Source organism: Arvicola amphibius, chromosome 8 (assembly GCF_903992535.2).
Source record: "Arvicola amphibius chromosome 8, mArvAmp1.2, whole genome shotgun sequence".
NCBI classification, from domain to species: Eukaryota; Metazoa; Chordata; class Mammalia; order Rodentia; family Cricetidae; genus Arvicola; species Arvicola amphibius.
Genome location: NC_052054.1, coordinates 117484408 through 117509139, shown reverse-complemented (window position 1 = coordinate 117509139; position 24732 = coordinate 117484408). Strand labels below are relative to the sequence as shown.

Below are 24732 nucleotides of genomic sequence, written 5' to 3'. Positions count from 1 at the left end.
GGATGACCTGAGCTGTGCCCATTACTCACCAGAGCTAGTCACTCCCAGAGAGGCCTGCGCTAGGAAGGACCTAGTGGGAAGGTCTAAAGCCTGGCTCTGCCGCTTACCCCAGCATCATGCCTCATCCCGTGAGCCTCAGTCTTTTCATCTGTGGGATGGGCATGAGGACAGGTACACCGCCTGCTTGACTGAGAAAATTCCCTTCTGTGCCTGCTGGTTCAGGCTCCAACCCTCAGCGACTTGTTCTCTTTCAGAGAAGACAAGGTAACTCCCAGAGCCCTGGTTTCCTGGTGTGTCCCTCAGGATGTGAGACACGACACCTGGCAGGCAACAGGAATACAGGCGCACTCTGTCCCCACCAGTGAGGCACTGCCTCTCCGGAGGGCTGTGTCTCTTGTAGATAAGTGGTGCTCAAAGAATGGTCAGGGAGTCTGGGGTCCCTGAAACCCTCCTCAGGAACTGGGAGGTCAGAACCATTTCATCATGTTGTTAGGCCACTATTGGTCTTTTTGTTCATTTTTTTCCCCAAAGAGACAGTCTCTTCCAAGGACCTGTCACAACAGGAGTGACAGACAACAGCAGAGGCCAGAGCCTTTAAACCATGCCAAACAACACTACCTAATGCTTACTTTAGAAAATGTCCTTCATTTCCACACTCAGTGTGTCATTTTAGTATTGTTATATGCGTGGATCTGTATTTTTGAAGTGTTCTGTTTTAACTTCTACTGTGTAGAAATCAAAAGGTATAATGAGTCTGTACAAAAGCTCTCTGGGGTCCTCAGTCATGTTGAAGAGTGTCAAGAAGTTTCAGCACCCACAAGTGTGTCAAGGCTGCCCCCAAAGCCCCACCGCTGGGCTGCACTGAAGGTGGCCATGCTTACTCAGATCAGCTGACTGAGCTTCTGGTCAGGACTGTAGAGAGCTCTGTGGAGCAGAGAGCTGGGTGCCAGGAAGCTTTTCTCCTCCAAGAAGCTCTTCATGCCCACAGTGCTCAGTACATTTGGGGAGCACCGCCCAAAATTCCCGACTTCAATGAACTCACACGAAACTCTTAGGTAGCAGTGGGCTACAGGTGTCCCGCCTGGTGGCACCCAGTCACTTTGCCTGACAGCTTCTGCTCACTCCTCTCAGAAGCCACAGCCCTCCAGGACAGCCCACCCCAATCCTGTGGTTTCAGAAGGCCCCTAAGGCATTTGTGTCGCCCAGAGTGCCAAGCTCAAGCAGGCTCCCTCGGAGCCAATGAGGATTTGTGTAGGTTCTGGCTTAGAGCATCCTGAGAAGAGGGCTCCCTTCTCAGGGGATGGATCCAGCTGGTGGGGCCTCACACCTGGACAAGAAGGGGACAAATTTCCTGTTTTCACCATTTGAGCTCCCGGACCCAGCTCTGCCTATACTCCACAGCCACTGCGGTCAATCCACAGCCACCCAGGTCAATCGACTCCTTGTTTTATTCTTTGAACTTCTTTCAGCTGGGAATCCAGATGAATAACAGTTCGGCTGAACAGGACAAGGGGTGGGGGCCACTGCTTGGGTTCCCAGAAGCATCACTGAAGACCCTGGTGCTCAGGAAAGACCGCTCTTGCCCAGTGAAGACCCAGTTGAGCCCAAACACAACTAGACCACAGCCTGGGTTCGTGTTTCACGGTATCATTTATAAAGCCATACAATGATTGTAAGGGACAAGCGGCTGTACAGAGGGGGAGCTTCTGTGTAATACATTCATATCCAGAACACTTGCCATACAACAGGGTTTATACAAGGTGGCGGAGGCTATAGGCACAATGATACAAAATATAAAGTATATTTCCATCTATAAATACACAGCAGAGGGCTGGGGGGCGGGGGCAGAGGGCTGGGGTGGGGGACAGAAGATGGATCTGGGTATGGATCTCCCAGAAGAGGGCCTGGGGGGCAGGGTTGAGGCAACAGTATATAAGGAATTTCTTACACTTGTTTTGAATGAAAGAAGGGAAGAAAGTGGGGAGATATCATATGCACACCCCAACGTGCTCACACACATACGAGCCAGATGTGAGTTCACAGGGAGGACTGGGTGTGAACACTGACGAGAAGACGCATGAGTGTGCCACACTTCCATGGCCTTGTTGCCGTGAGGGGCCCAGGCATGGAAACCAACTGAGACCCTCCAACTTTTCAGCCCTTTGAGGAGACAGCAAGGAAGAGGCCTGCAGAGCCTTATCCCGTGTGGCTATTCCCTCCATTGCCAGCACTAAAACACTACTAATCCGTGGACCATCGGGCCTCACCTCCTGGTTCTTCTCACTCTGGGTCGCACTGAACTTGACATCTCTCCATCTACTACCTCCATCTCCCACTCGAAGCTCCCTAAAAGAGAGCAAACCATGCACACACACCCACACTTGCACACACACACGCACATACATCCTGTCACCACTGACCATGGAAACACCGATCTCGAGATCTTCTGCCAAGGCCTACGTGCAGGAGTGGCCCTAGCTTTGGGTCCAACCTCTTCAAGGCATGGAGGCAGGAGAGGGCTGGTTCCCTTGGATGGATCTCCCCAAGATCTGAAGCTGGGGAAAGAGGGTCAGAAACCCTGGAAGGTAGGACGGAGAAGGAAATCCAGAGCAGGATGGATGTTGTTCACTTACTTGTCTCTCCTGCATTTCCCAGACAGCACAAGGAACCTGTTTCATCCCTATTCAGGCCTGGTGCAGAGTCTCTCCCTCTCCTGACAACCCCTTTCTGGAGGGGCACACCTCTACAGTGTCCTCCCTACACCACGAGACAGGCATCTCCAGGGACTCTCCAAAGCCAGGATGTACCAGAAATGCTGGCAATCATGTCCAAAGCTATCTAAGCTGCCAGGGAACAACGTCCATTCCAAACCTCAAATGTGAATCCGTTCCTCAGACAAAGCTGGACAAGGGAGCAAGGGGTCCACAGTAGCACAATAGAGATTTCAGTATCCAATTATTAGTTTTTCCCAGCCTTCCCTTAGGGGCCGCCTGTCTACTGTATTCTAGCCCAGCTCTTCACCCTTACCCCCCGGAACTATGGGAGCCTTCCCTTCCCCCAAACCTGGCTCAATCGGTGTCTCTGTCAGCTCACCTCCAGATAACCCGGGAGGTTGAGGCCACAGGCCAACCTCAGCAATCTTCTGAGTTGCCAGAGGCAGCATGGACCTGGGCTGTAGCTGAGGGGTCTCGCTGATGGCATCACAGGCTGCCATGTCCGTCTTTCTTACCCCTCCTTCACTCACGGTTAAGGGCAGACAGCACTCTCCCTGCTGACATACAGACTCAGCTACACAGAACAACAAATCAGATCACTCACAAAACAACAATGGGTAAAAAAAGCATTCGTGTTTAAAGAAAATCTTTGGCAAGAATAGATTGCGTATGGAGGGGTGAGAGTACGTATGGTTTCTGTGTGTGTGCACGTGTGTGTGCACGTGTGTGTGCGCATGTGTGCGTGCATGAATGTGCAAGGCCCACCTGTGAGAATCACAGTGAGGAAGAGGGCAGACTACAGTGTGGTTCTCAGTGTAAGAACTGAGGCCCCTTCTCTGACGTCCTTCCAAAAACGCCAAACTTGGGTGTCCATTCCTTCTATAGGCATGCTGGGAAGGAGGCACCCACTTCCCAGCATCCACCTAGGTCCTTCACATGACTCACACATGGTTTGGGCCTGGGTGCAGCATGAGAAGGTGACATCACATGTGAAGGCTGACCCCAGACTCGAGGCTAACTGAGGGATGGCCCAAGGCAGGGTGCAGAGGCTCTGATATTCCTCAAAGGCTCGTGTGAACATTCCAGCCAGGAGAAGCCTCCTCGGACTGTGCAGTAGGATGAGGGTATTTACAAAGAAGGGGATGAGAAAACTTTTCTTCTAACTTGGGAAGAAGTGGGGTTCATTTGGGGAATGAAGAAAGTGGTAAATCGAGACATTAGTCTTGAATATCTCAGAGGGAAGGACACTTTAGAAGGACCTTGATCACTAAGCCCATTTATTCTTTGGGAAGCAGGACCCAAAGGAGCCTCTACCCATGATCCCCACTCTTCTCTCCAACTCCTCAAAACAACGCCCACACAGTCAAATCTCCCCAGAGGGGAAAAAAGTCCAAGAGATGCACACACCAGGGCCAATTGCCTGCATACCAAACACATGCTGGCTCAGACCTGGGGCGATGGAAGCAGCCATCCTCACACCCACGATGCAGGCAGCTGGGCTACTGCTTGCCAGAACTAAGCAGCCAGAGCATGTTATCCCCCAAGTCCCAGATGGAGCCTAGGAAGGCCAAGACCAAGGTCAAGGCCAAGGCCAGACCTGAGCTGTTTGGGATATAAAGACCCTCTGCAGTTCAGGCTCTACTTACAGATTAGGAAAGAAAAGGAAACAGTTTGTGGCTAGGGGCAATAAAGCAATATGGGAAAAAACAATAAATATTTCTTGTCAATTTACCTATTCTTTTTTAACCTTTTCTTATATTTTTATTAGCTTACAGATTCTATCAGTATGTCTCATGTATATATTATATATATTTATATATCAGTACAATACCACCCCTAGGGACCCCCATGGGCTTAAATGGAGGCCTGAGTGGTGACAGGGACCTTCCCAACCCCACAAACGGACCATAGGACCTTTGGCCTAATTTCATACATTCTATCCTCTGTCCCACAGGCAACATGGTTCTGCTGGGGAAACTGAGGCAGAAGGGGAACAGGGAAGCTTTGGCATTGTAGGAGGACCACGTGGGCAGCCCAGCCAGAAAGGGATCCGCAACCGTCAGACCCCAAAACACAGAGAGGAAAACAGGGGCTCCAGGCCTCCCCAGGTGCCCTGGGCAGGACTTTGGGGAGCAGGCTCCTGGGATAAGCCAACAGAAGGACTACATAGGACAGAGTAGGTCAGAAAGGCATAGCTCCCGTCCCCCAGTAGGCCTCAAGCAGGTGAGCAAGGACAAAGCTAGTGCTGGCACTCCCGGCCCAGGAATGGGGCTGTGAGAAGGGAATAAGGCAGAGTCCTGGATACCATCAGTGCGCATGCCCAACCAACGCTGGACACTATCCGTGCGTATGTCCAACTCTCCGCAAGCCAAGAAAAGATGCCACCCTTCCCTAATGGCTATCTTTCCCAAGACCGTGGACATAGCTTCTTCCTCCAGCCCAGCTTCAGTCTCGGAGACAGAGCAAGGCTAATGCAGCAGGTGGGCTTTGCCCTCTGTACCAGGGTTGCTACCGGGGACAGGCTGGAGGCCCCCAGGGCCACTAAAGGGCAGTTGTAGGAACAGAGAGAGGACTCTGCTATCCATAATGCTACGCTCCTTCAGGAGACAGCTTGTCTCTGCCCTGGCGCCATGCCACCCCATATCCCTAGCCTTCTTTGGTCAGTGTGTATCACAAGGGTCACAGACAAGCAGAGCTGTTTGTAATTCGAGTGGATAGAGGCAGGTATCGATCAGTGATCAGTGCACGGGGAGGCTGGGGCACATTTTACACCCCACAACAAGAAGTCAGAGCAAGCACGGCCCATGGGTGCCTCAGGTGAGCAAAATGTAAAAGAGTGTCACCACCTGATGTCACACGCTGGTCACTGGGTTTAGCAACCTTACCTCCAGAGAAGTAGGTTCAGCTTCTTCTCTCAAGGTAGGAGGGTAGGGAGAATAAGCTTGTCACTGCTCTGTGAAATCTGGTGTCCCCCCCCCCACCACCACCACCACCACCAAAAGAGGCCTGTGTGTTCCCTGTGGGGGCTCAATTCTCTCAGAGGGGGAGGGGAGCCAGGGCCCCCAGCTAGCTGGAGGGGCTTTGATAGGCATGGCTTCCATCTGTACAGGGGATTCTGAGTTCCTCTCTTCCATCCTTGCTTTCTCCTCCTCCCTTTTCCCTCCCCTCCACCATTCAAGTCCCTCTCCCAGGTGCTGCACTTCCTTCTCGCCTTCTCCACAGTCAACCCAAAAGTCCTCTTTCTGGATTTAAGGTGGTCAGGATTCACAGGTCCCCTCTCCCACATGCCCCATCCCCAGTGCCTCAGCCTTGGGCAAGGACTCCAGGATTCATCTCTTCTGGCCAGCACTTAGCATGACCTTGGAGACGAAGTTGACGATAGCAGAAGCAGGCTGGTTGGGGTCAAGCTCTGCGAAGAGGTGGCAAGCGTTGTCCGTGGTGCTGCCCTGCTTCCGGGCCACAAAGCCGAAGAGCCTAGACGGGGCAGGAGAGGGGGCCTAGGTAAGGAGTCCAGGCTCTCTCTGGAGGGCAACCCAGGCAGGAAAGCCTGCTCCGGGTCAGCCCAGCTTCCCCACCCCCCATGCCTCTCAAAGCATCTAGAACTGGGGCTAGCTCTTAAAGCCAAGTCCTGAGGACAGTGCTTTGCTTTGTTTCAGGGAAGGTGACATTCCCCTAGGGAGAGGGAGCGGGAGCTGAGCTGGGTGTGAGTGACAGGGTGGTTAGACAGGTGTAAGGAAGAGGCCAGGCCAAGCTTCCTGGTTCTCTCTCAGCCCCACCCCAGTCTGAGGGTTCCTACGGGACAAACATAAGCAGGTCCCCATCTCCCCCACTCTCTCTCTCTCTCTCTCTCTCTCTCTCTCACACACACACACACACACACACACACACACACACACTCCTAGCTAGCTCTGGGAGCCAGGAAGCCCTGAAAAAAGGAGGGGTAAGGAACCCCACACCTGTCCCCTGCTCCCCCAACACCATTGGGACTAACCCAGCATTCTCTCACTCTCTGCAAAACAGAGTTAAAAGTATGAGAGCAGGGAACAGAATGTGAGCTCAGGGCCCCTCCCAGCCGGCTTGTTGCTAATTAGAGCGAGATGGGGAAATCGGGACAGCTGGAAATGCCGATGGAAACCCCTCGGCCGAGTATGCATGGCACCCACAGCTAAAATTAGCCAGGCTGGCCTCTGCCTGCCCATGTGTGTCTGTGCACGTATACATAAACATGCCTTGTTGCACACCTACGCAAGAGACACACAGTAAATGCATATCCACACAGCACACACATGATGAGGAAACCACACACACACACACACACACACACACACACACACAGCCCTGTGTGTCAAATGGCTTGACTCTCTACTCTGTGGTAGGACCTGAAAACCCGCGATAATGACCAGATGAGTCAGGGCACTTCCCTTTCCAGGTTGACTGTGTCTGTTGAATGGCATTTGTGACCCAGGCAGGGTAAAGGACATCTCTGAGTGCCCAGAATAGAAGCACACAGGCCTCTCCCCCCGCCCCTCGTGTCGCTAGGACAGAGACCCAGCCAACTGGGCCTGATCTGAACGTTGCCATCTGATCCACTGGCAAACTGGTTTGTCTGATGTCTGGCAGTAGCGTGAAGAGATTCAGTGGCATAGGGAGGCACAAGAATGCGAGGTCCCTTTTGATCCTATGAAGGTTACAGAAGGTTGAGGCATTCTCCCTCCTACACAGCCCCTCCGGAGTCCCCTGTTGATAAGGATTAGATTCCCAAGCAAGGTGCTCTCTCTCTCTGGCCCACTCCAGACACTTCCTTCAGCAACTGTTAGCAACTGACAGACCCACCCTGTCCTTGGGAGCCTGCAGTCTGAGAGTCACACAACCCCTTCCTCTGAGGTTGCCTCCCCTACCCCTAAACCCATTTCTATCTACCCAAAATGCACCTGTCACTTAAGCCCATTTTCAAGTATTCTTTCTTTCCACAAAGCCTTCCAACTCCATGCCTAGACACATGTCTCCGTCAGCAACAAGATGTGGGCCATATTCCCTTTCTCCTTATCTCAGAGACCTTGGTATACAGGCCCTCATCAGACCCTTGCCTAGAGCCTGTCCCCATCTCTGTCCCTGACTTTTCCACAGAGTTCAAAGGTCAACCAGCTCAGTGCAGGGCAAGCCACACTTACTTAGCAGGGGCTCCTCCCTCTGTCTTCATCCACCTGTGGAAAAAATGTCCACGTAAGCCAATGTGTCTCTTTCAGGAGCTCCGCCAGAGCAAGGCAGAGGAGAGCCCATTCCAGGAGACACATCCCCAAGATCACACACAGGATAATCCAAATGGAGAGGATGCTGCTCCCCACCTCCCGTGTAGGGAGGAGACACAGCAGAATGAAGTCTGTGGAAAGTCCACAGGTCTGGGGAGGAGACTAGAGTGGTTGTCAACATAATGGTTCTCATTGCACAGGACAAACCATCGCTGTGGCTGAGACAAGAATACACCAGCACACAACACACACACACTTCAGGGGAGAGGGAGGAGGAGCCTATGAGACAAGAATACACCAGCACACAACACACACACACTTCAGGGGAGAGGGAGGAGGAGCCTATAAGATACGTTCACTCTTCCTTTCCACCTCCCTCTCTCTCTCTCTCTGCTTCCCTGCTCTTCTTCCCTTCTCCTTTCCCCCTCCAAAACCCACTAAATAAATATCCAACCCCACTCTGAAAAAAAAGATACTTACTTTCTTTCTTGTGGATCCAGGTCACAGAAGGTGACAGTATTGAGGGGGTAGTGCCGTCTAAAGAAGAGCCTGTGGCAAAGATATCAGAGGGCCAGAGTGAGCATGGGAGTAACTGCTTATTCACACCTGCACCACCTGCAGGGCAGCCCGCCTTCCCATCACTGTGCCTATCGGCGGTTCACAAGCCTCTCCTTTGAATAAGATGGCCTAAGAGCTCATACCAGGACTTAAGCCCCACACAGGGACAGACAGATACGCCATAGAACTGGCACTGAGAAATGATAAATGGGGAACTGTGGAAGAGGAAGGAAATGGGCTGAGAACATAGAGCTCACAGTATGAAAGCCTTTACTCTTCAAATCAAGGACCTTTCTTCATCTGTATTCTACATGTTCAAAGCAGGCCACTTCTTTAGAAAGAAGTATGGATAGATGAGTGGATGACGTTGGATGGATAGATGAGTGGATGACGTTGGATAGAGGGATGCATACATGCTTGCACAATGTATGGATGGTTTGATGAATGAACAGATGTATACATGGATGGATGAAAGAGTAGATAAGTTGGTGGGTGAATGGATAGGTGGATGGTTGGTTAGGTGGGTGGGTGGGTAGATGGATGAACAAGTGGGGGATGGGTGGAGGATGGATGGATGGATGGATGGATGGATGGATGGATGGTTCACTTTGGATGCACAGTTCACAGACAGGCAAGAGGTACAGGGATGGTCAGAGCATGTGTAAGGGGATAAATGAGGGTTGGAGGGAAAGATGGGCAGGTGGGCTTACTTTCTCTGATTGTCAGTCAGTGTGATTCCTTGGGCAGAGACCTTGAAGTGGACAATGGTGGCAGCTGGTGTGGGGTCAGCAGCCAAAGTCTCAGACGTGGCTTTGGAAATGGCCTGTGGCCCGGTGAGTGACTCCATATCCACAGAATTGATGAAGAGCACATTGCAAGCTGGAAGAAATGGAACCAAGGAGGAGTCACAGGGGCTGGAGTATGTGGCAGGAAATCCCTCAGGAGCCACTGGGGCTGGGGTACGGGGCAGGCAACCCCTCAGTGCCACTGTGCAGAGGCAGGTGATGACAAACTTTAGTCAAGCCTTGAGCCAAAACCACTTCACACAGAAATGAAATCTGGGAAAAAATTCCACCCTGCACCTGCAGGAGGGGATCGGGCAGGAGGTGGGAAAGACAAGCCTGGGCATCGGTCCCATCTTGGGTGACACTTACCTGCTCCTTGCTTCAGCAGGTCAGTGGTTGAGTTGGCAGGGCCTGAGCTATCTTTTGATTCATCTGTGGGGTCTGAGACAAAAATTCAATTAGTGATTAAAACCCTACAGTAATTCAAACAAGTCTGGCTGGGCCAAAGGCAAGTACATGCTTCCTGCAATGGATACTCTTTTCACAGTGGGTCTTGGCAGTCAGCGCTGCATATATAAAATGACTCCCAAGGTCCCAGCACACTGCTGCGAGGTGCTACAGTCCAGAAGAACTGGGCTTGAATCCCCACTGCAGCACCTGCTAAGTACCTATGAACGGACGGTGGTGATGACAATGGTAGCACCCACGTCCCCGGGTCTCTGGAACCCAGCATGCAGCAGACAGCAAGGCTTTAAGGAGCAATGGGAACTACTGGATTTTGCACCAGTGTATCTTTGTATAACCCAGTGAGCGACTGAATTCACTGAAGCGCAACACAGGCCAATCACTTTGCGATGACTCAGAGTCAAGTGACAGATATATTAGATATATTGAGCAGCTCAATTTTACCAGCATACAGTGTGTGTGTACGACAGCAACACACACCACCTTCTACCAGCGTACAGTGTGTGTATACTACAGCAACACACGCCACCTTCTACCAGTGTACAGTGTGTGTGTACTACAGCAACACACGCCACCTTCTACCAGCGTACAGTGTGTGTGTACTACAGCAACACACGCCACCTTCTACCAGCGTACAGTGTGTGTGTACTACAGCAACACACGCCACCTTCTACCAGCGTAGTGTGTGTGTACTACAGCAACACACGCCACCTTCTACCAGCGTAGTGTGTGTGTACTACAGCAACACACGCCACCTTCTACCAGCGTACAGTGTGTGTGTACTACAGCAACACACGCCACTTTCTACCAGCATAGTGTGTGTGTACTACAGCAACACACACCACCTTCTACCAGCGTACAGTGTGTGTGTACTACAGCAACACATGCCACCTCTCATACCACATAGAGCTCATGCTTTATTTCAATTATACATGAACAAGAAACTTTAAAAATCTGTCAGGAATAGGAATGTGTGTGCCTGTAATCCAGCACTTCAGAGGCTGAGACAGGAGAATTGTGAGTTCAAGGATTGCCTGGTCTACATAGCAAAAATTAAAAATTAAATAAATACATGAAACAAAAAAATCCTAACTCTTAAAAAGAATATCAGAAGGAAGAAGAAGAAGAGAAAAAATAGGAGGAAGAAGAGTTGAGTGATGTTTGTATCGGTGCTCCTATATGCTGGTACACAGCTGTGCTAGGATACAGATGGCTGGGCATAGTCCACAGGTGTGCTGTATCCCTGCATCCCTGTGCTGACACTGGAGCCTGCACCATTGGATCTCACATGTACAGAAGGTGCTCTGTCATGGGCTAATCTCATTCCTCTTTTTTCCTTTTTTTTTTGTTATTGTTGTGGGGTTTTTTTGAGACAGGGTTTTTCTGTAGCTTTGGAGCCTGTTCTGGAACTAGCTTCTTGTAGACCAGGGTGGCTCAAACTCACAGAGATCCTCCTGCTCTGCCTCCTAAGTGCTGGATAAAAGGTGTGTGCCACCACCATCCGGCTTCATTTTTTCTTTTTATTCTGAGCTCTCTGTGTTGCCCAATGGGACCTAAACTCACTCTGCAGCCAGAGCAGGTCATGAACCTGCCTGGCTCAGGCTCCTACATTGCTAAGACCAGAGATCTACAGGCAGTCGCAGGCCTAGCTCTGACCCACAGTTTCTGACAAATTTGAAAATAGCTGCATTTTAGCAAGTTTCCAGGATGGATGCAGCAACTCCAAGCACTGTGCTCTGAGAGCTGCTGGCTTATATGATAGAAATATTAAACAATTTTGTAAATTCCATACAAATATAATTGAATTAGTGTCTAAATCGTGTGGTTACTAATGTTATTGAAGTTGCATTTGAACCTTTAAGCTAACAATGTTGGCCAATGGTAATTAATAATTCAGTGTGTCAAACTGGATGAACAGAAACGGTCACCTAACACTAGAAGTTCTCTCGTGTACCAGGATATAATCCTCGTGTGACTGTCCTCGTTCTGAGAATAAGGCCCGTTCTGAGAATTCAGTGTGAAATTTCTTAAACAGCCAGAGTACTTTTGAGAATAGTCTGGTAATTAATGGGCAATTAATTTCCTCTTTAAAAAAAAAAAGTAAGAGATGGGGGAGGGGTTCCCTGTATTGCCTCTGCCCTGGCTCCATTCTGGGCAGACAGCATGAGGGAGTATTTCCTACCTCGGCTTGGAATGACCAGTTTGCAGGGCAGGGCCAGTGGGATGACGGAGTGCTGATAGACCAAAGCAGACAGGGAGCCTGCGGGGAGACAGCACACCAACAAGACAGTGATGAGGAGAGACTGGAAAAGGGACACAAGGAACCCCACCCCATCCGTCCACACCTTCCCCGTATCTGTCGCATGTTCCTGAGCCACATCCCAGGCCCCAGCTTCCTCAACACCACTTCCACCGACAGAATTGAAAACCTGCCCCCCTCTACACTGAGAATTCCCAGGGGACCTAACTGCTTTCCTTGATAGCCATGCTCCCTATGTCCCCATCAGACCAGTGCAGTAGGAGAATGGTGACATAAGATCCCAACTCTGTTGTTTATCTAGAGGACCTAAGTGGCACTTACACATTCTTCATGTGCAAAAAGGGGAGAATGACAGCTACCATGCAGGATTGCCATGACACCAGAGTGACATGACACCTAGATACTGACTTTCACATATTGGCAGCCAAGGACAGCCATTCTTACTGCGGTTATTTCAATGTACTGACAGCTGGCCTCAACTTAGCAAGACAAATACAGAAAGGGACCCGGCAGACTGGAGGAGCCATGGTGCACAGTATGTAACCAGGAGGTGTGGCCAGGTTTCAATAGAACTTTGTAAAAACAGCCACAATTCCTTCCTTCTGCCCAAGCCACGCCCAGGTGGACTGGCAGCAGTAAGATAGGTATAAGTTGGCCCAGACCCCCTGAGGACCAGGATAGAGATCAGAATGACAAGCCAAGATGCTCACCAAAGTTTGGCTCATTAGGACAGCCCTTGAGCTTGACTCCTCTGGGGCCTGTCTCTATCAGGAAGTGCCTCACCAGCTCATGGGTCATGTCTCCTGGAAGGGAAAAGAGATAACAGAATTGGTCACCATTGTCAAAGCACCCCCTCCAAACACTGTCTCATGGCCTCTGCAGCGTATAGGGTGAGATGAGAGAGAAGGTTATTGAGGCAAGGTGGCCAGAGTGCTCTGGATGAGGATCACATTCATTCCTCTGTGTGGAATAGTACTTTAACTATGTAAAGATGCGTTACATTTGTTTATGTTGCAGAATAGTACTTTATGTAAAGATGTGTTTGTTACTTTTGTTTATATTGCGGAATATTACTTTAACTATGTAAGATGTGTTTGTTAACATTTGTTTATTGTTGCAGAATATTACTTTAACTATGTAAAGATGTGTTTGTTACATTTGTTTATGTTGCAGAATAATACTTTAACTATGTGAAGGTGTGTTACATGTGCTTACACTGCATTTGTTTAATTATGTAAAGATGTGTTGCTGTTCTACCTTGCCTGCCTAGGGCACCTGATTTGTCTAATGAAAAGCTGAATGGCCAATAGTTAGGCAGTACAGGGATAGGTGGGGCTGGTGACAGAATAAGTAGGAGAAGAAATCTAGACTCAAGAGAACAGAGAAGAGAAAAAAGAGAAGCAAGAACTAGGAAGAAAGAGAGGGAGATGCCGGACATCCAGACATGGAGTAAGACAACAGAAGGAAAGAAACCTAAAAAAAACCCCACCGCAAAACATTGATGAAGAGAAACAGGTGAATTAAGTTGTAAGAGCTAGTGGGACAGGCATGAGCTAAGGCCAAGCACTCATAACTAATATTAAGTCTCTGTGTCTTTATTTGGGAGCTGGTTGTTGTCCCAAAAGAAAGCCTGCGGCACTCTCTTCCATCCCTCCAGGAAACATCCCACATGCACCAAGTTCCAATGACTGCTGTCCCGAAACCACCCCTCAATGTCTTCCAGTGAGTGTCTCAGGGACCATCCCTGGTGAGTGAGGGACCCTGCTCAGGCACCCAAGGGCTCTGAAGAAGCAAGAAGCCCCAGCCTGGTGGGGGGAAGACGCTACCTTTCTTGCCCTGCTGAGTGATGGTTGGAGGGGGCGAGGACACCTTCATGGCCAGCCCATAGGCCCCTCGGAAGGAGTGGCTGTCACGGATGATGAAGGCCCCTGGCTCCTGATCCTTCAGGAGTGCAATGGCTGAAACGAGAGGTGGCAAAAGAGTCATCAAGAAACCAGTGGCACTGGCTTGGCTTGAGAGGACTCTCTCTTCTCTTGAGATGACATTCTTCAATGCCAGAGTGTAAGCAAGCACTCCAGAGGGCCCTCCTGTCCCAAGCAAGGCAAATGTCTTCTGCAGATGGCCAGAGAGAGCCAATGCTAGAGACTATGCCATATGTAGCCGCTACCCAGCACAGCCCCATGACAGGAAGCAGACTGTGTGACTGGGAAATGTGATGGCTCTGTAATCTCATTTCCAGAAAAAGAGAGGGTCTGTAGGCCCTCCCTGCTGACCCTCATTCTACAATGATGGACTTTCCTTGAGACCCTGAGGTGGGCTTCACCCTCAGGCCTACATGCCAAACTTGATCTTTTGGTTTTTCTTTTTGTATAATAATGATGGTGATGATAGTAATAATAATAATAATAATAATAATAATAATAATAATAATATCACCTTCCATATTATAGTTTCAGATCCGTTGACTGGCATTTTACTTTGCCTGGGAAAGCCAAGACTTTGCTTGACCACTCCAAGGATCTGCTTCTAACAGCCCCACCCCTTTCCATGGGAAGTGCTTTTTTCCTTTCTACTCTAATCCCAGTCTCCTCTCTGTGACCACCACCTCCTGAATGGAGGAATGAGTTCTTGCCCAAGGCAGACATGGTGAGAGGTAGTCCATGAAGTCTGGGCCACCAAACCAATAATGCTGTCCCCAACTCACCCTGCTCTCTGGAGATCTCTGGCTTGTACCAATACTTGGAAGTGTCTTGGACAAACTTCACTTTAGCCCGTGTCTCGGGACTATTGTCTAAAGGAGGAAGCAGAGGGAAAGTGTTACCCTTGAATTGCATGCTCCCCAAAAGGTGTCAACATCCTAACACCTCAAACCTACAAATATGGCCTTATTGAAAAGAGGGTCCGTACGGATGTAATCAAATTTAGACAAAGGCATGCCAGACCAAGGTGAGACTTAATTCAATATGACAAATGTCTTTCAAAGTAGAGAAGAGACAACAGACACACAGGGACTGTTCCAGGTGAATATGGAAACATCTATCTGTAAGCCAAAAGACACAGAAGCACCTCTGCCAACATCTGGATTTTGATCTCTGGCTTTGCTATGACAGAATCTGCCTTTATTATTCTAAGCTAGCAAGTGTGTGTCAGCCCCAAGAAATAAACCCAAACACTAGATCCTCAAACATCTGAGAACGTGGTGGGAGGTACCCGGTAGCCTTCTCCCCCAGTCTTCCTCCTGCTAGCCACAGCCGTTGCCTGGCCACTCTGTGGTTAAAGGATCTGGCAGGCATCCCTTCCCCATCCCATTCCCCATGCCTAGCAGATTCTGAGCTAATTCTCCCCACTTCCCTCCCACAGGTTGATACCTCCCTTCTCCTTGCACTCTTTCCCCCAAGCTCAGTCTGATATCCATGAACAGAGGACAAGAAAACCTATGTCTCTCTCCTGTGGCCCATACCCTCTTGATACCCACACTGAGAGTGACATTCTATATCAGTATGGTCAAAAGCACTCTCCCTTCCAACATCTCGACCAGGGAATGCCAGTACTCTAGTGGCCACTAACGGTATCACACATAGTCAGATGATATCCTACTCAGTCACTCTGTAGCCTCTTTCTGAAAACACTACATTGTAGAGGGGGACTGGACAAGATTGATTCCAATGGTGGCCTTCCCCTGGAACTTGCCACGATCCTCCTCCTCCCAGTGCAGGGACTATAGGCGAGTGTTGCCGTGCCTGGTTCCTTATCATATCTTTATGCTCTAAGCCTCTAAGGTCCTCAACCTTGATTATTTATGAAATAACTACCGGATTGTTTCAAATTGTAATCACCGAACCACACAGTGGAGTGTCAGAACTTAGCCTTGCCTTCTACTGACATTCTTTTACCCTTCCACCCAAAGCAGGAAAAAAAAAGGCAAAGGGGCAGAAAGAAGGAAAAGGGTGGAATCCACTTTCACAGTTCCCCAGTCCTTTGTGAGAGAATGAAGCAGGGGACACCATGTTGAAGATGCCACCAAGTTAGGAGAGAAGGGCCCTGCAGCTGCAGCCAGGGGTCTTGGTTCTCAAGAGCACCTGGGCTCTGTCTTCAGTGGCCTGAGGGGACTCATCTCCGTTCCCAGGCTAGGCAGCTAGAAATGTCTCTGCTGCAGGCGCCTGGCCCTTCTCTGAAGCCAAGCCATGGGTGATCTAAGGAGCTGTGAGAAGTGGCTGGAGTCCTGTGTGCCTTCCTGTGTTGACTCCAGAGGCTATTTTAAGTAGGCAAGATGGTGGGAAACAGGAAGTGTCCTCCTAACTACTAGAAACTTCGCATCCTTCAAGGATTGGGGCTGGGAACCAGATGTCCCCAGTAGGCGGCAGGAAGCAGGGGAGTGCAGGGTCACTTTAAGTGTCCCAGCCTGGAAGGACCTGGAAGGACACAGGACTCAGAGAGTCAGGATGCCTCAGGGCCATCCTAGGCTGTTTATAATTTTCTGTATCTGCCTTGGACACAAGTAGCTTCAGGGCCCCTTCACACAGGGATGAGGTCTGGTTGCAAAGGTGCGGATCACCCGAAGCCTTGAACTTTATGTTTAGAGAGTGAGACCAGACTTGGGTGGAAAACTCATCCAGCAGGAAGCAGGTCTGTGCAAACTAGGCTCTGCTAAAGCATCTCACCTTTACCCTGTCCCGCCCGCCCACCTGGCCCATGGTTAACTGATAGATGGAGCTGACAATAGTCATAGAGGTCCCGGACAGCGGCATGTCAAAGTTCAGTTAAGTCACAGTATCCCTCATCCCTCAAATAGCCAATACATGCTGAAGACATTCCTATCATGCATGAGTGCATGCATACGTACTGCATACGTGCGTGTGTGTGCATGCCACAACCTGCATGTAGAGGTCAGAGAACAACCTTGGGTGTGTCAGACCTTGCCTTCCACCTTGTTTGAGGCAGGGCCTCTTGTTCATTGCTGCACATGCCAAGCAGGCTGACCTGCAAGCTTTTGGGGAACCCCCATCTCCCATCCCACGACAGAAGTACCGGGATTATAAGCACACACTACTGTGTTCAGGGTTACACAGGTTCTCAGGATCCAGACTAAGGGCCTCCTGTTTATACAGCGAGTGCTTTGCCCGCTGTGCCATCTCCCCCGCCCCAAGAGCACTCATCTGGGGGTAGTATGGGCCCAGATTGGAAGTCAGCTCTGTCATTGATTAACAATATAATGCCAGACAAAGAACAGAAACTCTGTGGGCCATAGAGTGTTCCTATATAAAGCAAAGGAAATACCTACTTCCCTGGGGCTGGAGGGTTAAATGAGTACTTAGCTCAGGCTACCCCATAGCATGTGCTCAACAGGAGGCTACAAGAGTGATGGCCATTCAAACAGCAGCAGACCATCCATCGTCCTCATCTTGCACAGCCTCATCACAACACCCCATCCCAGCCAGGTTTTAAAGATACAGCTCCTTCTACAGGCAAGGAACTCAGGTCTAGGAGTCAGTGACCCACCCAAGTTGATCTGCCAAGGAATGGCCAGGACAGATGACCTAACACTTGGGCAGGTAGGAATGTAAGAGAAGAGACACACCTGGCATAGAGTACTTGGAAAAGTCTGGAAGCGTGTGGGAGAAGGAGACTGTGCTGCTCCCACCGGGACTGGACATTCCATTGGCAATGGGTGAGGAAGACACTTTCCCATTGATGGTGGCGTAGTTGGGGAGGCTGCCTGCCCGATCTCCCACAGACATTCTCCGCTTCTCTGGCAAGGCTGGTGTGGGGCTCCCTTGCCGGAAGGCTGCTGAGTCTGGTGAGGGCGAGGTGGCAGGGCTGCTCAGGCCAGGGTAATAGGCAGGGGAGACAGGGAAGGAAGGTGTGGAAGGAGCCTGGTAGCCGGAGGCACTGCTCTGCCGGGACAGCGTTGGTCGTCGGTCCTCAGGAGTAGAGTAGCCACCATAAGCCGCATGCCGGTCCAAGCTGGGGCTTCCAGGAACCACAGATCCAGATCCACCCAGGTGCCGGCCCAAGCTGGGACTCCCAGGGCTGATGACTGCATTGCCATGGAGACTGGAGGCCAGATTCCCTTGGTGGGCTCCGGGGTGTCGGCCCAGGCTTGGACTTCCTGGTGTGGTGGCCACACTGCTGTGGAGGCCTGGAACCTGATGGCTTCCCACTGCGTGGCGGCCCAAGCTGGGGCTTCCAGGAGTGGTTGCTGCACTGCTTGGGTGGCCAGAAACCACATTACCATGGAAACCAGGGCCCATCACCTGCCGGTGGCTCAAACTGGGACTACCAGGGGCAGCCATGGTGGGATTGATAGCCCGCCGGCCAAAGCCAGGACTAGGTGGAGTGTTGGTGCCCACTGTCCTATGTCGTGCCTGAGGGCTCCCAGGCACCATGTGGACAGTGGCCGCACTGAACTGGGGCTGGGCTGGGCTCTCTGAAGCAGAGCTGAATGGCTGAAGGGAGTAGTCAGGGCTGCTGTAGCTGCTGCCACCAGCCGGCACCGGTGATGAGCTTCGGTAACTGAGTGCTGCTGGACTCGCCTGCCCCAGGCTGCCTGAGCGGATGCTGGAGTCCAGCATGGGCTGGATGGGTGTCCGTGGACCCTGGTCACTGCTCCCCGCTGATGGGAAACTGCCCACGGAAGTGCTAAAGAGAGAGAGAGCAGGTAGAAATGTCAGTGAATGGTATTTAATAAAGAGTGGACTTTTGCTGAGTAGCCAGCATCCTTCAACCACTAAGAGCAATAAGAGCTCCACTCAGGGTAGAGGAAGTCGGGCTTTTATACATTACATAATGGATCCATGGGAAAAAGAAGCCAATGGCCAGAGAATTTAAACAGTAAGCTCAGAACCACAAAGGTCTGAGAGGCCAGGTTTCAACTCAGCTGCATCCAGCTCCAAAACCCGTACTTTCTTTACTGTGCCACGCTGACTCCTGAGCCATCATGAGTCATAGCAAAGCAATCATCATGGAAACCGAAGGCAACTGTCCTGGTGTAGGCCTTAGCACCATAGAAACTTAGAGAGGCAGTCAAGCACCTGGCTCTATTCCTACTAGGGCTCAACTTGACTTGGTTTCCCTAGGTGGTTTATCATCCTCGCAGAGTGCTTTAGCTCCTAGGTGACTCCAAAAAGCAAAGAAACAGAATCACATACAGTGGGTACCACAAATTAGGAGATCTCAGCTCATTTGGAGGTCTGTCTTCAGCACCCCCCAGTCTGCTCACTAATGGCACAAGTTGCCTCTGCCTGGTCATGAGGTTGCTGTGATGTAGGCACAGGCTAGACCCAAAGCTCTGCCCATGGACCATGTGATGGAAAGGAACAGGGCTGCGGGGACCAGGGTGAGCAGCCAGTAGAGCCAGGTGGCAAGCAGCTGATGCTTAGGAGAGTCGGAAAGAAAGGGCCTTACAGAGCGCTGGGCCCCAGGCACAAGATGATTCCCTCCCCGTCTGGCTTACTCAGGTGGCTACCAGGAGTGTCTGTCCACCAAGATGCCCCTCTCTCACAGGCTGCATGCCCGAGTAGCCCTTGTGCCTACACCACACACCGCAGTTCTCTGTCCCTCTGACCTACATCTTCACCCCAAGACATCCCGTCATCCTTCTGGGCTCCTGCTAGACCATTATCCTTCAACGTCCTCTCCACTTCCCCTGCTAGAAGTAGCCACCCCTGCTTTGTGCTCCAAGCACTCATTTCTGGTTCAGTGCAGGACACAGGTGGCTCTTGTCTATACAGATCACTCCAGTCGGTGGAACGGAGAAAGACGTGACCTCTGACACTTACACCCATAGGTTGAAGCCCGTTTCTGCTACAGCTCAGCCCCTTTGAGCCTCAGTTGTCTCTTCTGAGAAGTGGGAACAGTAAAGCTTGGCTCTTGGGACTGCAGCACAAAGCAGCTAACAGCCCAAAGCTTTGAGGAGAGCAGCCTGCTGCGTGCGTGGAGCTTTCTGTACTCTGGGTTATCAATAACAGAAAGGACTGTTCACTGGTTCCTTTCTCTCAGGCAGAATGGATCACAGCCCAAGAGCCTTGCTCACCACCTCGACTCCCTAAAGTTGGATGCCCAGAAATCCCCTCTCCCTAGGCCTGGTAGCAGTCTGGATGGGATTTTGCCCATCTGTAGTCTACACAGATCCTCTGCTGCCTCGGCTCGCTCGGGCCCAGATTCTCTTCCTGCACTCCCCATGCCTAGCTTACCTGTCAGCACTGAGGATGGGACTGCTTGTGGAAAGGGGGCTGGGGGAGATGAAGGAGCCAGCCGGGGTCCCATTCCTCAGGGGTGTCTCATGTCCATAGGCGTGGGCAGCCGGGGCACTGAAGCTCTTGGGCTCAACATCCTGAGTTCGAGGTCCTGACACCGCTGTCCTTGCCACAGACTCCACATAGCTCCTGGGCTCTGGAAGAAATAAAGGGACAAAGAATGAACACGGGTGTGGTAGGAATCCACCCACCCTGCCAGGGACTACAGCACCCCAGAGTCCAGCCTGGGAAAGAGGCAGCATAACCCCCCCCCCCCGCCACAAGATCCCAGGAGTGCTTTACTGAGGCTTCTGTTTGCCCATACTTCCCAACCTGAGGCAAGCTTTAAGGGGCACTGGCTTCTCTAAGCTCCGCCTCTGCATCTTAGGCCACCAGCATCTTCCCCTAAAGACTTAAATGCCTGTCCATGGCTGACATTACCTTTGTAGCCTCATTTCCGCCCAGCCCTATCCAGGTGCCCAGGCTCCTAGAACAGTTCCAAAGCTAACACCTGACTTGGCCCACATCTCGGGATAGTACCCAGCTCGCCCGTCAAGCAACACCCGATGCCAGCCACTGCAGACTCACCAGCCCCTTATTGGCAAGAACCCCACCCACTCCTGCACAACACACTCGGCATTCCTTCCAGACTGATGCAGAAAACCCTGTGCCTGGGTGGAGCCAGACATTTTGTGACCACTACCGTACAACCAGCACACCAGGCCCTGTACAGAGAGGCATCATCCACAGTACCCCCGACCTAGTGTTCAGAGTAACATTGGTTAAAAACAGGTCATTTGACAGATGAGAAGACTGAGGCCTGAAGAGTAAAATGACCCAGGCCCTGTGTCCCCAGGGGCTAGCCTTATGCTAACTGGAAGGAATCAGGGCTCTGGGTTTCTAATGCCATTGCCAACACCTAGGAGCCTGTCATCTTCTTTGTTGCCCCAGAGGGACAAGATCCGAGCACAGATCCCTAGCTGCCACAACCAGAAAATTCACCAAAGCCAGTCTGGGAAATGAAACCCACCTGGGACAGCCAGGCCCTGCAGCCCTTGGGGCCAGGACTACAGTGGCCTGAGTAGGAGAGCCTCTCCCCAGGTTCGCGGGGGGCAGGGGGGAAGCCTTAAAAGGGAAGGTGAGGTAACTAAACCGAAAGCTTGCTTCCTCGACTGGAGGGAAACCTGGCTTGGGAAGAGGGAGTTACCTGGGATGTCCAGAAACCAGACTCCATAGGAGGACCCTCGACATCCACACCCAGCCCCCTGGTCTGCAAGAGCAGTCACCTGGACATGCCGCCAGGCTGGGGCTCAGCTGGTGGGGAAAGCCAGCAAAAGCTCCCTCAAGCTACTCAGGCCACACTCACTTCACAGGATTCCCAGGTCAACCTGACATAGACGGTGTGGACTCTGGCCTCCCCAGGCCCAGCACTGTGGAAGTGGAGATAACATGAAGTCCGATGACACAGGCCTGGTCAAATTCTGCAAATAGCTTAGGTGGGATGGTCAGACGGTCTCTGTCGCAACCACTCAGCCCAGCCGTCATGGTGACCGCAGCGGCAAACAACAGCTAAACCAACAGGCACAGCTGTTTGCGACAGAGTTTTCTTTAGGAAAATAGGTAGTAGGTGGATTTGCCAGCACCCACGGAGTGCTGAGTCTATCTAACCTGTCCCTCGGCCTAGGACACAAAGCCAGCTAATAGCTGTGGACAATACCAAGTCTCCAACCTCACAATATAGGTTTTGGCTGGCCTAAGGGAACCCATAGTCTCATGGGGACACCAACATGTGAGCCAGAGGGATGCCAAGTTCACAGGGTCACCCACAGTGACAAAACCAGTCAAGAGTCGTTTAAGATCTGGAGAAAATAAGTACCCAGCCAGCATGGGGCAGAGGTAGTATAAATACCCAGGTAGACAGTCTTCCAGTCTGCTGTTACTCAAAGGTCATGAGACCATCCAAAGTTGGGATTCCATCCCTGCCACTCCCTCTGAACATTCTCCAAGTCCTCCAAGGTGCTCGGCACAGTTCCTCGTTTCCCCATGCCACACAGCAATCCTCTCTCACCCAGACAACCTTGCTACCCTACCCATAGGCTTCACTTGCCTGACAAGGTTTCCTGGCACCAGCCACAGCACCTTGCACAGAGGACTCTGTGTGTCTCTCAGATTCAGAGCCACACGGCCCTCCATCCAGCCCCATCCAGATGTCACCTCGTGTAAGCAGTCAGACTCTACACATGCACTCGGCCATCTTCACTGCCCAGAAAGCAGGCTGAAGCCTACGCAGGTGGCACTCTGACTCACGTGCCTACCCTCCCCCACTCCACCTTTATCTGCATCCCCAGTGGCTACATTTTACCTACTTACCCCCTAGGCCGCTTGCCCTATGATTCCAGATGGCTTTGACTTTGGCTTTTGGCTGGAGTGGTTGAGTCTTTACTGACAGGGGAAGGAGGGAGAGAGGTAGGGAGGGAGAAGATGGGGTTATAGCCCATCCTCTATTCCCAGCTGTACTAGCTCGTTCTAGGTGAGTAGGAATAGCTTCCACCCCTGCTAAGGAGCCCACAATCAATCGCCCAGTTGCCCCACTAGAATGAACCATGCGCTTCTGCCAAGATCTCAACCCACATGTTAGGTAAGCACCACACTCTATGCTAAATTCTCTTTTTCAAAAAGTCCATATTCTGCCAACAGAAAGCTAAGAGAAAGCCCACAGCCAGAACAGAGACGCACCCAATCAACCTAGGCGGCAATTCTGTCCCAGCTGAGTGCCCACTCCACTTCCCTGCAAACCTGGAATAAAAACAACTCACCCGCCTAGGATGGAGGCATGTGAGGAAGGACGCGTCCTTTCAGTTCCTGGCAATTCTGGTTGAGTCCACATTGGTCTTTGACCTCAACCTCCCTCTGCCCTTGCACACTCCCTTCCTGGGGTGGGGGTGCAGGGTCACAACTCCTCCTCCTCCTCCTCCTCTTCTAGTCCCCTAGGGAGCAGCTGACCCACAGGCCACCCAGCTGGGAAGGGCAGGAGAAGTGGAGCCCAGTGTGTGTGTGGGGGGGGGGGCGGGTGCTGCATGGATAACATTCCAGGAGCCCAAACCATTTCCAAGTGGCTGCAGGCGGCTGAGAGCAAGGGAACACAGGAGTGACTGATTCCTCAGCCAGGAACACCAGCTCTTCAGCCACATTCTCAAATGCATTACCTTACTGGAAAAAAAAATACCCTCTGGCTGAAGACAAGGGGGCCAGCATTGCCCACCCTAATAAGATAAAGACATGGGGCATGGAGAAGGTTCTATGGTCTAGCAACCTGCAAGGCCCTGGATTCAATCCAGCCCACAATAAATACATACATAAATGAAATACCAAAGACATGGGTGGTGGAGAAGAAAAAAAGCAAGGAAGCTCCTTGAGCACCAGATCTAGAACTAGCATTGGGAGTGGGCCACATGTAGCCTCCTCCAAGCCCCCAAGGCCCCCTCCATATCTCTGCCTAGACCTTCTGGCTCACGGTAAGATCTTTGCCCTCCCCAGGTACCTTACCCATCCTTAGACCTTCAGGGCCTAACACAGAGCCTCGTGCAAAGCAGGTGCTGGACAACTCTGTACCAGGTCACCTGTTCTGATGCCACCCCCGCCCCAAACACCATCACCAAGAATCTCAGAGGCATCAGAGTCCCCAGGGTCCAATGTCTTCCTTTATAACAAATTCGTCCCCATGGAGCCACTGGGACAAACAGAACCTGGCATGGAAATCCATTGTGGCAAGCTCTCTCTCTCCTTCCCTCCTAGAGAAGGACTCTGTTAGATGCTCAGGTGCCCCTTGTACTGTGTGTACCCACCAGAAGGGCCAGCCCCCACATGCCAAAATAACACAGATTCTTAAATGCCTCTGATCCCTATGAGTCTGCTTGGTCATCTAACCCCTCCCTTGTTGATAAGATGAAGTCCACAGCACCTTCCTCTCAGCTGCTAGGAATAGTAAAAAATAATGTGACAGTGGCCCCCACATGGCCTGGCTCTTGCCTGTTACTCCAGACCTCATGCACAAACACACACGCACTGGCTCTGTGCACCCATCTTCTTGGTTTTTAAGTTTCAGGAAGGGGGTTCTGGGAATACAGCTTAGTGGGTGATGTGCTTGCTGCTCACAGGAGGACCTGAGTTTGGAGTCCAGTACCCACATAAAATCTGGGAGCAGTGGCATGTTCTATAACCCCAGCACTGGGGGAGAAGGGGTGGGAACAGGAGGATCCCTGAAGCTCACTGGCCTGCCAGCTTAGCCGAAATGACAAGCTCCAGGTTCAGCAAGAGACCTTGTCCCCCACAATAAGGTAAAAAGCAATAGAGGAAGCCACCCCACATGAACCTCTGACCTTCACACACACACACATAACATACACATACACACACACATATATATATACACACACAAAAAAACACAGACACATACACACACATATA

General features: G+C 51.3%; 1 protein-coding gene across 7 annotated transcripts in view; it reads right to left on the bottom strand.

Annotated features, from left to right (window-relative positions):
- Positions 1–4449: 4449 nt before the first annotated feature.
- Tns1 (tensin 1) overlaps positions 4450–24732 on the bottom strand; it is a 215067-nt gene continuing 194784 nt past the window's right edge. For all 7 annotated transcript variants that reach the window (XM_038339634.1, XM_038339636.1, XM_038339640.1 and 4 more), the window contains 11 exons: positions 20224–20422; positions 17610–18670; positions 14736–14822; positions 13858–13989; positions 12742–12834; positions 11954–12031; positions 9676–9747; positions 9232–9400; positions 8444–8512; positions 7886–7918; positions 4450–6188 (listed from right to left, as the gene is read on the bottom strand). In XM_038339634.1, the coding sequence (XP_038195562.1) occupies positions 6044–6188; positions 7886–7918; positions 8444–8512; positions 9232–9400; positions 9676–9747; positions 11954–12031; positions 12742–12834; positions 13858–13989; positions 14736–14822; positions 17610–18670; positions 20224–20422 (2138 nt within the window). In that variant the 3' untranslated portion in view covers positions 4450–6043. The remainder of the gene's footprint in view (positions 6189–7885; positions 7919–8443; positions 8513–9231; positions 9401–9675; positions 9748–11953; positions 12032–12741; positions 12835–13857; positions 13990–14735; positions 14823–17609; positions 18671–20223; positions 20423–24732) is intronic.